The 13,987-nt window shown below is 43.9% G+C and overlaps 1 protein-coding gene across 4 annotated transcripts in view; it reads right to left on the bottom strand.

Annotated features, from left to right (window-relative positions):
• MTUS2 (microtubule associated scaffold protein 2) overlaps positions 1–13,987 on the bottom strand; it is a 690,072-nt gene that overhangs the window by 467,573 nt on the left and 208,512 nt on the right. For all 4 annotated transcript variants that reach the window (XM_030818580.1, XM_030818583.1, XM_030818581.1 and 1 more), the window contains one exon: positions 4,598–7,044. In XM_030818580.1, coding sequence (XP_030674440.1) covers positions 4,598–6,832 — 2,235 coding nt within the window. In that variant the 5' untranslated portion in view covers positions 6,833–7,044. The remainder of the gene's footprint in view (positions 1–4,597; positions 7,045–13,987) is intronic.

The raw sequence follows: 13,987 nt of genomic DNA on the forward strand, positions 1-13,987 counted from the left end.
ACATATTTAATACCTGGACATGACTAGATCCCAGATGATCTTGGAAGCCACTTCTGGAAGTTTTAAATGCCTGTGCTGTTCCTGCCAACTGGGAAAAGAGTTCCTCTCTCAGAAGAGTGCTTACTCTTGATTTTTCCACTTCTACCCATGCTATGTAACCAGAAGGGATCTGTCAATAATGATGGAAGAGTCTGAAGCTGGTTTGGGTTTTTATTTTTAAGAGGTTCTCATTTCATTTAAAAAAAAAACTGGCTTCTATAACTGAAAAATACTTCTATTTCAATACATTATCAAAAATGTGTTCTTTTCCTAGAGACCAGACTGCAGCCACCCCATGATGAGCTTGGAGCACACTGGCAGAAGTCCGCTTTTTTATCTCCCTGCACTGAGCTCAAACACAAGAGGGGGACTCGCTGAGTTACATCATGTCATAGCTGTAGCAGGTGGCCAAGGACCAGCCTGTTCCCCACTTTTGAGTAAAGAAGGTTACCATAGAAATGAGCCCAGCACAACACCTTGGTATCCTCCTGCAGCCTGAGAAGAGGCCTGGGTCTCTCAGATGCTCTGATGATGGCAGAAAATGGTCCCCAGACACAGGGAGGGAAACTGACATTTCAAATGAACTTGTAAAGTCGAGGCACAAAAACAAATAAATTCTTTGAAGAAGACTGTGGGATGCTCGAGGTGCGAGGCCATGATGCTCTCTCCACACCAGTGGGGTCTCTCTGAACCCCTCAGAACCGCCAAAGCCACACAATGTCCATACAATCCCATTTCCTTGAGTCTTGACGAGGTGCCTAGATAATGAAGTAGAGAAAATAGTTTGGGGAAAACTATGCATGTAATATATAAACTATTCTTGGAGGAAGCAGAAACAACACAGAAAAGAAATATACAGGAAAATATAGAAGGGCACAAAGAAAGAATTACAGACAACGTGGGGTTTTGGGCCTACATATCCAAATCAATTTCCCTCATGAGTTTGTTTTTATAGAGAAAAATCTAGGCTCTGGCTATGGTTTGGATATGGTTTGCTTGTTTCTGCCAACTCTTATGTTGAAATGTGATCTCCAATGCTGGAGGTGGGGTCTAGGGGGAGGTGTGTGGGCCATGGGGGCAGATGCCTCATGAATGGCTTCGTGCCCTCCTTTTGGTAATGAGCAAGTTCTTGCTCTATTAGTTCCCATGAGAGCTGGTCCTTAAAGAGAGGCCTGGCACCTCCCCCACTCCCCTCTTGCTCATCTCTCGCCACGTGATCAATGCACACATGGTTCCCCTTCTCCTTCCCCCATGAGTGGAAGCAACCTGAGGCCTCACCATAGGCAGATGCTGGTGCCATGCTTCCTCTCCAGCCTGCAGAACCATGAGCCAAATAAACTTCTTTTCCTTATAATTTACCCAGCCTCAGGTATTCTTTCATAGCAACACAAATGGACTGACAGGTCTCTTCATGGAACCTCTGCAGTGATTCCCTGCCTTATAGAAGAGCACAGCTTCAGAGCCTGACCCTGAGCCTCAGAGGCCCAGGTGGATGAATGTTTGGAAATTTGAGAATGACTCACTGTAACCAAACTCAGAGACTGACGTATAAAACCAGAAGTGCAATTTGCTCACTTTTAATCGGAGACCACTGCCTAAAGCCAGACTCAAGTGTCCTCTAGCCAGAATATGTTCTCATTGCAGGGCAGAGTAAGAAGCCACTTATAAACAAGATGCCATGCAGCCCCGCACAGCAAGACAAACCCCTGCCAAGCTGACTGGACCCCTGAATTCTCCAGCCAGAATCCTCTCTAGAGATGTGAGGTAGGAAGTCAGTTACAATCAGAGGCCTGGTGGCAGGCCCAAAGTCAGAACACAGGGAGCAAGCTGTGCGATTTGGTTGCTAAGGACCTACTGCAAGGCAGCACAGCTGGTCGGCCTGTTAGGGCATCTAGTCAGTGATTGCCTAGGACGATGTCTGCTGCTGAGAATGGATTCAACTTTGTCTTTGTGCTAGATGTGACAACTTCTGCTGTGATTGATACATTCTTTAAATATACCAATATATCTAACCAAGCTAGAGTCCAAATTTGGACTCAATCATCCTATCTCTAGAAACCCTTGGTACACTTTTGTTTGGTTCCAACACATACAGAGTTCATGATTCAGTTATCATTCAACATTTTTTGAGCACATACTTATAACGAGCACCATTCTAAATTCTGGGAACACAACGGGGAACAAAATATTGAAAACGATCCCTTCCCTCACGGAGTTTACATTATAGTCAATTCAGGAAAACTAAAAAAGCATTTATGGCAGGTGGAGGTAGGTGCTAGGAAGAAATAAATCAGAGAAAAGGGATTCAGAGGGAAGATGGGTGGCCTTCCCAAGGAGATAACATTGGAGCACAGACCTAAAGGAAGTGAGGGAGAGAGCCATCTGGATAACTGGGAGAACATTCCAAGCAGAGGGAGGTGCAAAGGTCCTGAGGCAGCAGAGTGAGAAAGGGAGAGTGGAAGGAGAGGAGGACAAGTAGCTGACGGAGCCCCAGTGAGCACATCCCATCCTAAAGGCAGAGCCATCCTACAGGCTCCAGCTTGTGTTCCAAGCAACCTGGGCAGCCCTGGAGGGTGTTAGAGACAGGACGATCTCATCCTGCATTTTTTTTTTTTTTTTTGAGACTGAGTCTCACTCTGTTGCCAGGCTGAAGTGCAGTGGCGTGATCTCAGCTCACTGCAACCTCCACACCCCGGGTTCAAGCAATTCTCCTGCCTCAGCCTCCCAAGTTCCTGGGACTACTGGCACGCGCCACCACACCCAGCTAATTTTAGTATTTTTAGTAGAGATGGGGTTTCACCATGTTGGCCAGGATGGTCTCAATCTCCTGACCTCGTGATCTGTCCACCTCGGCTTCCCAAAGTGCTGGGATTACAGGCATGAGCCGCCGTCCTCGGCTCCTGCCTTACTTTTAACTGACCACCCAGGTGTCATGAAGAGACTCCTTCAGGAGACAAACCTTAGTTCTGAGGTCTCGAAGGATGACTTACCATAGCTCCCAGGTACTAAAAAGGACAGCACAGTGCAGTCTGAAACTGCACAGGCCCGAGTGAGACTCTCAGCGCTCTCCTTCCTTCATGGTGGGTAACTTAAAGCTCTCTGTCTGTTTCTGTATCTATACGGTGATAAAAACTGCAATACCAGCTGGGTGCGATGGCTCACGCCTGAAATCCCAGCACTTTGGGAGGCTGAGGTGGGCAGATCACGAGGTCAGGAGATCAAGACCACGGTGAAACCCCGTCTCTACTAAAAATACTAAAAAGTAGCCGGGCGTCGTGGCGGGCGCCTGTAGTCCCAGGTACTAGGGAGGCTGAGGCAGGAGAATGGCGTGAACCCAGAAGGTGGAGTTTCCAGTGAGCCGAGATCACGCCACCGCACTCCAGCCTGGGCGACAGAGCGAGACTTCGTCTCAAAAACAAAGTATGTTTATTGCGGCACTATTCACAATAGCAAAGAGTTGGAACCAACCCAAATGTCCAACAACGATAGACTGGATTAAGAAAATGTGGCACATATACACCATGGAATACTATGCAGCCATAAAAAATGATGAGTTCATGTCCTTTGTAGGGACATGGATGAAACTGGAAAACATCATTCTCAGTAAACTATCGCAAGGACAAAAAACCAAACACCGCATGTTCTCACTCATAGGTGGGAATTGAACAATGAGAACTCATGGACACAGGAAGGGGAACATCACATTCCGGGGACTGTTGTGGGGTGGGGGGAGGGGGGAGGGACAGCATTAGGAGATATACCTAATGCTAAATGACGAGTTAATGGGTGCAGGAAATCAACATGGCACATGGATACATATGTAACAAACCTTCACATTGTGCACATGTACCCTAAAACCTAAAGTATAATAAAAAAAAAAGTGAAAAAATAAATAAATAAATAAATAAATAAAAGAAAAAAAAACATAAACAAAAAACTGCAATACCAACCCTCAGGGAATTACTGCAAGGATTAGTGAAGATTAACAAAGATCAAATGCTGTATTATATGGGCCCAGTACAGAGCTGGCCCTCAATTAAATGTTAGTTGTAATTATTATTTTTATTTTAAAGAAAGAGTCCATGCCTAACACTGTTTTCTGCTCATTTGCTGTTCTTCACGTGAACAAATAAGAGATACTCCCAGGTAGAAAATACTCCCCATTGAGGAATGAGTCTGATCTATTTGAAGAACACAGTAATTTTGCATTCTTTCTTCCTTTAACCTAGCTTATATTATATTATATTCACTTATTTAAACATGGAAGCCTATTTAATGCATACTCATCTAATTTCATATGAACTATAGCAAGTGAAATTTAAATGGGACTCCTTAAATACTGGGTATATCTTATTAAGATAATCAGACTCTTCTAGTTAAAAATGGTCATTTCTCTAGACAATGTCCTCTAGTCAAAAACTCCATTTCTTCACAAGTGTATCCATGAAAATCTGCAATTCACTTAAAGAGGACATTTTACTTTCATAACTCATTGAAAATATGTCACAGATTTTGGGACAGTCAACTTATAGATCATATCATAATGACATTCTCTTACCTCCTGCAAAAACTTTTCACTCATTTGACTGAAAGGATGTCCTGGGGGCTTGATTCCGGACACCATCAATCCGGAACTGAAGACCCTTGGCTTCTGCAGGTCTGGCTTGAATTTCTCATAGAGGTTGGCAGACGGCTTCAGGTCACCACCTGCTGCCTTCTCGTCGTGGGGAAGAGGCATGGTACATGTGGGTGGGGCATATGGAAGCCCTACTGGAACCAGTGAGGCGTCCACCTGGCCCAGGGCCTGGGGATTCCTCCTGATGTAGGTGATGATCTTGGGCCTCACATGCTTGGGCTTGGGCATAATGATGGGCTTGGTTTCTGTCCTCTCCTCTGTTTTTTCACCCTGATGGTTCTCCATTCCCTCCTGCGAGGAAGGTGTGTCCTTGGAATGTGTGAAGACAGGCTTGGGGATCCCACTGGGGCAGGTGTTCTTGTCAGGCACTTTGGGGGACGTGTTCAACAAGCGTGCACTATCAGTAGTGGGTGGGACCACCAAGGGGGACCCCACGTCCATACCGAACACGCTAACATCCTGAAAACTGCTACTGGGTGTTGTAGGCTGGTGGGTCAGGTTCACAGTTGTCTCTGGGTGGAGGGGTGCTGGAATATTGACAATTGAATCTGCTCTTGCTGAGGTGCTTTCAGTCTTATCTGCATTCTCTAGAAGGTTCCTGTTTTCAGCAACAGATGTGGTGATCTCTTTGCTTTCCCGTGCTTCTGAGCTGCCACTTTGAGGGTCCAGGGGCTCAGGCACCTCTGTCTTGCTCTCTCCAACAGAAGGATTGAATGCCAAAACCGTAACACTGTCCTTGGTTCCACTGCCCAACCGCCTTTCCTCCTCAGTGACATCCGAGGGCTTGCTGTCAGTCAGATTATGAGGAATAAAAGCCACGTGACCATCACCTGGTGAAAAGCTGCTGGATGTCCTTTCACCCAACTTCCCACCTGCACATGGTGAAACTTTGCCAGTGGGCTGATTATCAGCCCCTCCTAAGGAAGCAGAGCCCTGTTTGGGGGTGGTGTGGAGAGAATCCTGCTCCCCTGGGTTGACTCCTCTCTTCTCCTCACAGTTGCCTCTTCCCACCCCAAGGTGGTGGAGGTCACTGTTCGGCAGACGGCCAAGCGCATCGGTGGCTTCCGTGTGTGCTTCCCCACACGGATCCCTTCCCTCCAATGCTGACAGATTCTCTTCCTTGTGGCATCCCAGATACCCTTCCTGGGCTGCGTTTCCCTCCTGTTCAACCCTCCTGGGCGGAACATATTTTAGCTCCAGCTTGGCCTCTCCCTTTCCCTGACCTAATTGTGCTTCTGGCTTACTCGGGCTTTCCTTCGATGCCAAAGTCAAATTCAGGGCAGGCTCTGGATGGGTGGAACGTGATGTGTGCTCCCTGCACACCTGCAGTACATGTGCCCCCACTGTCTGGGTCTCTGAGGGGGTGCTCTGCTTGGTTTCTGAGGTAGATGGTTTAGGATGACGCACACTCTTTCCCTCTGAGGTACTGTCAGTTGCAGGGAAAGCTGCCCAGACAGCGTGGTCTGGCAATGTCTTCTGTGGCCCCTCCCCACCCCCAGGAACCTGACCACGTGCCTCACCGGAGTCGAGGGGTACAGGCTGTGGATGCTGCGGAGTCAGGCTCCCAACTGCAGCTACAGAGCTGCTTGCTCTTTCCAAAGAATGCCTCCTCAGTTCCTCATTGTCGAGGGTCTTTGCCAATTTATCCTTGGGAACATGCCGGGGAATTTCAGCGTCCCTTTTGGCCAAAACGTCTAGACTGGCCTCACCCATCACATTCCTCCAACTCGACAGACTTGGTCCCTGAATACTCCGCGGGGTCTGCAGGCTATCTGTGCCTCTCTCCACTGTGTGCTCTTCATTGAGTTCCCTCTGAATGGTTGAAGAAAGTCTAAAATCTTTCAGGCTGGCAGAGCCAGCCTGAGAGCCTTTCCCAAAGCCCTGAACTTGGTGAAATTCCTTATGGAAATGGGTACGGTTTTCTGGCTCACTTGAATTTGTATTTCCAATTTCATCTTCCAGGTCACATGTCTTGGACTCGTCATGAGAGGAGCTGACCTCCAACATGATTTGATTGGCATTCGTATCTCCCAGACTTAGGATGCTCTCATTATTATTTCTTGCTGCATTTCTGTTGTCCCGCAGCTGAGTGTAACATGATTTCTTAGGAGCCACTGGGACGCTCATTGTCAGCCCTTTGGTGGGGTTGCTTGCCATGCAGTCCTACTTAATGGAAATGGGCTGCCTTCAAGCTGCAATCAGATTAACAGGAAATTCTCAAGCTGCTTGTTCTCCCCTGACAATGTCACCTTGCAACACTGCTTTAATCATTCTCAGAACAGCTTGAAAACCAAGCATTGTCTTGATATACAACAGGAAGACTTATCTGTTAGGTTCCTGCTGAATGAGAGCCAATCAGTCCGTGAGACCTAGAGAGAAATAAAAATACATTCACGTTAGATTGACAAATACAACTTCTCAGGAGGAAAAAAGTGGTAAACACAGATTTATTTGTCATTTCTATACTATTATTTCATTCACTCAATAGTTTTCTCAAAAACCTTTCTGATCAGGGCTCCTGCTGGCGATATACGGACAAAAATTAAACATCAAAATGTTTAATGTTAGAAATGGATTATAAATGCATGTGAAATCTTAAATCTAAATTTTAAACATCCACAAGTCTATACTGATACTGATTTATAAAGGTGGGGGAGAAGTAAAGGCTCTTCTTTACAGAAGAGTATCAACGAATGTAGAAAAAAAATACAGAATTTGAAAAATCACTATTTTGCAATCGCTACATTAGTAATTATCTTGCACAAGGGATGCCAAAGGTACAGACATTGGGTAAAAGATTGTTGGGGAACAATATATTTATAGACACTTAAAGTATCTTCCCCCAGGTTACTTTATTTCTTGCAAAAAGAAAATTTTATCTTTACAATGGAGAGATCTGGTAGACATATTAACCACATGATCAAATTTAGCATCACTAGTAACGAAACTGACATTACGGACTCCTGATATTAGTTAGTTCTCAGGGCCACACATCACCTATGCAGTAGTTAATGTTCAACCAGAATTTAACCATGAGAAAATAATCTGGCAAATTTAAATTGAGGTACGTATTACACAATAACTGGCCTAACTGGTCCCAAAAAATGTCAGTGGAGCCTGGATTTTCAAAATATGTTAGCAAAGGATATTATTAGAACAATTAGAGATTTAAATATGGACTGTATATAAGGTACAGGTATTTTATAATTAATTTTCTTGGGTGTGTAATCATGCTATAATTATGCCAGAGATTATTTTTGTTCTTGAAATATACATGCTTTAGAATTCAGGGGTAGTATGTCATGATTTCTCTAACTTATTCTCAAATGATTCGACCAAGAAAAACATGTGTACGTATGTATGTGTGTGTGCATATGAGAAGGAGAAAGAGTGAAAGAGAGAAACTGGCAAAAGTTAACCATTTGAAAATCTAGGTAATAATTCTATTACATCTGCAACTTTTCTATAGGTTTGAAATTTTCCAAAATAAAAATCTGAGGGAAATGCTTTACTCTGGCCTTCGAGGCCTGCATGATCAGGCCCTAAACACCTTTCTGGCCTCACCCCCACCTCACCCTCTGCTCTGCAGGCTGCGGCCACAGTGGCCTCATTCCTCACAGTACCATGTTCATTACTCCCTGCCTCAGGGCCTTTGCACATACTCTTCCAGCTGCGTGGAATGTAGAACCCTCCCCCAACCTCATCTTACAAGTCCTTTGCGTCCTTCAATATGCAATATGACTACCACTTCCTCCAGGAAGCCTTCCTGACTCACTAGGTCATCCTATAATGATGAATTTGTAATATCCTGTATTTTCACTTTGAAGAATTAAAAAAAAAGACTTTCAGATTTGCTAGACACTGAAAATAAATAGTGTCTAATACCTGGCATACACATTAGGCACTTAGTACGTATTTGTAGTATGAATGAATGAATAAATGACCAAATGAAGGATGAGGAAGATCAGTGTTATTTCTGCCCTGAAGGAGTTTAAAATCTACACAGAATATGCTTTTCTGTTAAAGTAGATTCACAGATCACCACTAAACCATTCCATTCAAGGTTGACACTGTTTCATCCACTATTATGAATACATTTTATTAGGCACTAGGAAATAGGGGATTTTAACAGTAACAAGGTTCTGCCCCATCACCAGTTCCCCCAATGGAAACTCGCAGCCTTCCACACTTTCCTCTTCATTCATCAAGAATGTGCAAGCACACGTGCACACCACACGTGAGGCTACTCCTGAAACAGGTTACATGGCAACGTGGCCACCCACTTGTTTTCCCTTCATCACTGTTAATATGTTGTTTCACATATTAAAAAGAATATGAGGGCTGGGCACAGTAGCTCACACCTGTAATCCCAATGCTTTGGGAGCCTGAGGTGGGAGGATCACTTGAGGCCAGGAGTTTTTTAAAATTTCCCTCTTCTATCCCATACCCCAAGACATATTAACATCTAGATCTTTCCATTTCTTTCCCCATGTTTGTATCATCATGGGAAAATACACAGAGTCATACATGTGCATGTGCGCCTTCATTTCCCTACCACACTGCTCTTCTGTTCCTTCCACGACATGTGTGACTCTCCTCCCAGCCTTATCTCCAGTAAGCCAGTCGCACCCCCTGGTGCAGCCTGACCCCAATATAGCCATCAACCAAGTTGCTGATACCCTGATCCCAGTCTTCGTTTCCTGACACAGAGGGGATTCTCAACAAACCCTTGTTTCTTTGTTTATTCAATTTTAAAAGTGTTTCCCTTGAAGATACACATGTTCTCTAAGCACAAATACAAAAAGCATGTAGGCAAATCAATGAAATTGCAGTTTAAAAGAATGCTGTGCTCTCTGGGATGGGAAATGGGTATCTTGGAAAGTCAAGAAGGGCAAGAAAGTTCATAAATATAGGCCATCCACAGAAGGGAACTGCCTCTAATTTTCTGTGGGCAGAAGTATAAATATGCAGCCAAGAGCCCTCTTCGATTTGAATTGTTGAAGCTGGGAGAAAGAAAGAAACTTCGCTCAGCAGAGACAAATAAAAACAAAGCACCAAGGTCCGCAACACATAACATGATTGCAAGAAAGTGACAAAGAAATATAAAACCAATGTCATGCTAGAAAGAGTTGTATTTTAATTTTTAAGGAACTATATCATAAATGTTCTTTGTCAGTAAACAATAACTGGTACTCACTGGTAAGGGACAGAAAGAAAGCTGGAACCTCCTAGGGGCCCAGTATCTTCTCAGCAATTATACAAATTTGTTTAAAAAATTGAGACTGTATCTCGTTCTGTTGCTGAGGCTGGAGTGCAGTAGCATGTTCATAGCTCACTACAACCATGAACTCCTGGGCTCAAGAGATCCTCCTGGGTCAGCCTCCCAAGTAGCTGGGACTACAGGTGCACACCATCACACCTGCCTAATTTTTTAATTTTTTGTAGAGATAGGGTCTCGATACATTGACCAGACTGGTCTCAAACTCCTGGCCTCAAGTGATCCTCCCACCTTCGCCTCCCAAAGTGCCAGGATTACAGGAATGAGCCACAGCACCTGGCCTAAAATTTAATTTTAAATTAAAATTACACAATTATAAGTCTTTAATATTCAATTTTAATTTAAGTTAGGACACTTAATATTTATAGCAGGCCTCCAAAGACAGGTCTTCACATCCCCTTGCTTTTTTTTTTTTTTTCCCCCCGTCCTGGTAAGGAAATGAAAGCACAGAGAAGGTAACATTCCCAAGGTCACATAGCTCATGAGTGGCAGAGCTGTGACACAGATAGAAAGCAGAAGCAGTAAAGAAGAAAAGCTGCCCATGAATGGAATCATACACCACACAGAAGAACAAAAGGAAAACGGACACTATTGTAAGAACAAGAATAGAAAAACAAAACCGGAAAACAACACGTGGAAGTTCACATAAGACAGGAAAAGCAAATTTAAAAACTTTCTTCAATTTTATCAGGCAAAATTATGTACAGGAAGTCATGTTTCCTGTCAGCTTCCCTCCTCCTTACGTGGCTTCACGCATCCCTCACCCCAGCTCCCTCATCCTGCCATAAGACAGCGGCAAAGTAAACACAAACACGAATTTCTTTCCGGATCTAAATTTCAATCCAAGGCCCTCTACTAAGATAAATGTTTTCACAGAACATATAACATGATCATAAAAGTTCAAACTCATACATAATACAAGACTGTGTGCGATTAAATAAAATGTGCAACTAGGTCAACCAATGGTACAAACCCCTATTTGAGGTGCATTTTCCCAGAGTGAGACATGTAACTTTCATATGCCTCAAATCTATTATCATAAAAAGTTAACAATGATGGCCTTAGAGGTAAGCGATATTTTATCTTGAAAAAAAATCAATCAGTTAAGTACTAGTTTGAAACGAATGTAAAGATGTAGGCTTATAACCTACCTGATGCTTAATAGTCTTCTACATGGCTTCCCCTGGTTCTAGGGCCAGAAAAGTCACCACACCTCTGGGCAGGGTCTTTGTTGGCAAGCTCTGCCTCCCTAGAGCAGAATGAGGCAATTCTTCCACCAGATGACCTTTCAGGTATTTACAAAGAGCTATATGCTCCCTTCCTCCCAAAACCTATTCTACTCCTTGTCAAAGAACTCAGATTCTCCCATCTGTGGGATTAGCTTTTGAAAACTCCCACCATTCAAACAGCTTTCCTCTAAGTACACGCACCAGGGAAACTGAAGTCCCTCCTAAACAAGGTGCCCAGAGCTATGCACAATGCTTAAGTTCTAACTGCATCATCTAGAGTCACAAGAAAGCAAGCCTTCCATTCTCTTAGTTATACTTCTAACCACGCATTCTAAGAATGACCTCCTCATGGACATATAAATCACCCTCCAGTTCCACATCATTAATTAAAACACCAAAGTACCATATAAGTTGTCCTAAACTCCACTGACTCAATCCAAGACATTTGTAACTGGCTTGAGCACCCACAGGTGGGACCATAAAAATATACTTCGCAGACATCATCTTGCTGGTCTCAATGCATCGTTCTATCCTTTTAAAACTTGTGGAGTCCATCCTTAATTTTTCATCGAAAATATCTGCAATCCATTCTCGTTTCCATACTATTGTTGAAGAGCTAAGAGTTCCTTCTACATTATCATTCATTGATAATTCACTGATAAATCACTCATTGGTGTCATTCATTGACACCAATGTTAGCAGAACACAGCAGGGGACAAAACAGCAGCCCCTGGTGCCAAAAGGATGTGACCCCGCAATGCTTCCACAATGGTCATCTGATCAGCACTCCTCAGGCACCCCTCTGCCCACCAGTCCCTGCAGCCACTGTGTGTGCCCCCATCTTGTCCACAAGAGCATCATAAGAAACTCTGTCAATCATGACACTGAAATGTTAGTAATTATAATGTTGCCTCTCATGAAAAATAAAGAAAATGAAAGTGAAGAAAGACAAGAAAATGAGGCTGAAGTACCATGACTGGTCCTACACAGTAACCTACAATTGAGTAAGGGCCACTGTTTATTTTTCATAGTACTCTTAACTCACCAATTATCAATGCTTTAAAAAACCTAACATGGGCTCAGCATCAGGGTTGCTAGCATGAAGCCAGAGCATCACACGCTCTCCTTGCTCAAAACAAAATTGTTTCTGCCTATCTTTCATTTATTTTTTGTTGTTGTTGTTGTTGTTGAGACGGAGTCTCGCTCTGTCGCCCAGGCTGGAGTGCAGTGGTGTGATCTCAACTCACTGTAACTTCCGCCTTCTGGGCTCAAGCAATTATCCTGCCTCAACCTCCTGGGTAGCTAGGATTACAGGCGCACACTACCACGCCCAGCTAATTTTTGTATTTTAGTAGAGACGGGGTTTCACCATGATGGCCAGGCTGACCTCAGGTGATCCATCCACCTTGGCCTCCTAAAGTGCTGGGATTACAGGCATGAGCCACTGGGCCCAGCCAAATGCACATACATTTCTAAATCATGAAATCATGAAGTGAAATGATAGCATCTACACACTCATGTAGAATTTATTCATCCATTTTAGGCTTTGATTTCCAGTGACTCATTTTTTTTGGTGCAATACAGCATGAAAGGCATTCCTGAATGAAGGGAAACTCAGTGGATCCACCACGGTGCCATCCAAGAATATCACCCTGAGTGGCCCAGCCCAATGACAGGCTAAAGTGACACCTCTCGGCTTGACATTCAAGGTCCAATGAGCACTGGGCCTACATATGTTTCCAGATTTAATCCCCTTTACTCTTCTGCTTAAAGTACATTTGCCCTGTAAAATCATCCTCCTACCCAAAAGCTGCATGCTCTAAGCATCAAATTCCAGCTCAAAGCCACCTCCTTCATGAAACCTTTCCTAAATTCTCTCCTCTTCTCCCTTCCCTCACCAAAAAGGTAGAGGTAGAACTAGGTATTTTTCTCTCTGTGTCCTGAATCCACAGATCCTTCCTTTTGCAACTGTCATATCATGCTTTTTTTTTTTGGAGACAGTCTTGCTCTGTCGCCCAGGCTGGAGTACAGTGGCACGATCTTGGCTCACTGCAAGCTCCGCCTCCTAGGTTCACGCCATTCTCCTGCCTCAGCCTCCCGAGTAGCTGGGACTACAGGCGCCTGCCACCACGCCTGGCTAATTTTTTGTATTTTTAGTAGAGACGGGGTTTCACCGTGTTAGCCAGGAAGGTTCTCGATCTCCTGACCTTGTGATCCGCCCACCTCGGCCTCCCAAAGCGCCGGGATTACGGGCGTGAGCCACCGCGCCCGGCCTCATATCATGCTTTTTAATCATAGCCATATACATCTAAAATAGTTAAGTGTGTCTTTTACTACAGTTATATGTGACTCATTATTATCGTTACATGTGTCTTATTCCCTTTATGAAATTATGAGCTCACTGAAGGCTGAAGGTTAATACCACAGGCACTTCTGTTTCCTATGTAATTTCTGGGACAGCACTTTGCACATAGTAGGCACTCCAGATGAGGTAATCTCATGCCAACTTCAGCTCAAAAAGGTGAAATGTTCACTACAATGTGAGTCCTTTTTTTTTTTTTTTTCCAATCTTTCAAGATGAAAATTGTAAAGCCACCCTTCCCAACTGAGCAACTGGTTAGACGTCCTCCCAAGAGAGCTATATCAGAATATCCAAGTAAGAGTAGATAGAAAAGTATATTCTGATCATCAGTTTGATTTGTATTTGTCACAATACTTTACTTTGAAAATAAACTGAAGAAAATTTTGGGGATGTTTAAGTTAGTAAAAGGAGGCATGGGTTTCGAAAGATTGAGAAGTACCGGT

The sequence above is a fragment of the Nomascus leucogenys genome, chromosome 9 (assembly GCF_006542625.1).
Source record: "Nomascus leucogenys isolate Asia chromosome 9, Asia_NLE_v1, whole genome shotgun sequence".
In the NCBI taxonomy this organism is placed as follows: domain Eukaryota; kingdom Metazoa; phylum Chordata; class Mammalia; order Primates; family Hylobatidae; genus Nomascus; species Nomascus leucogenys.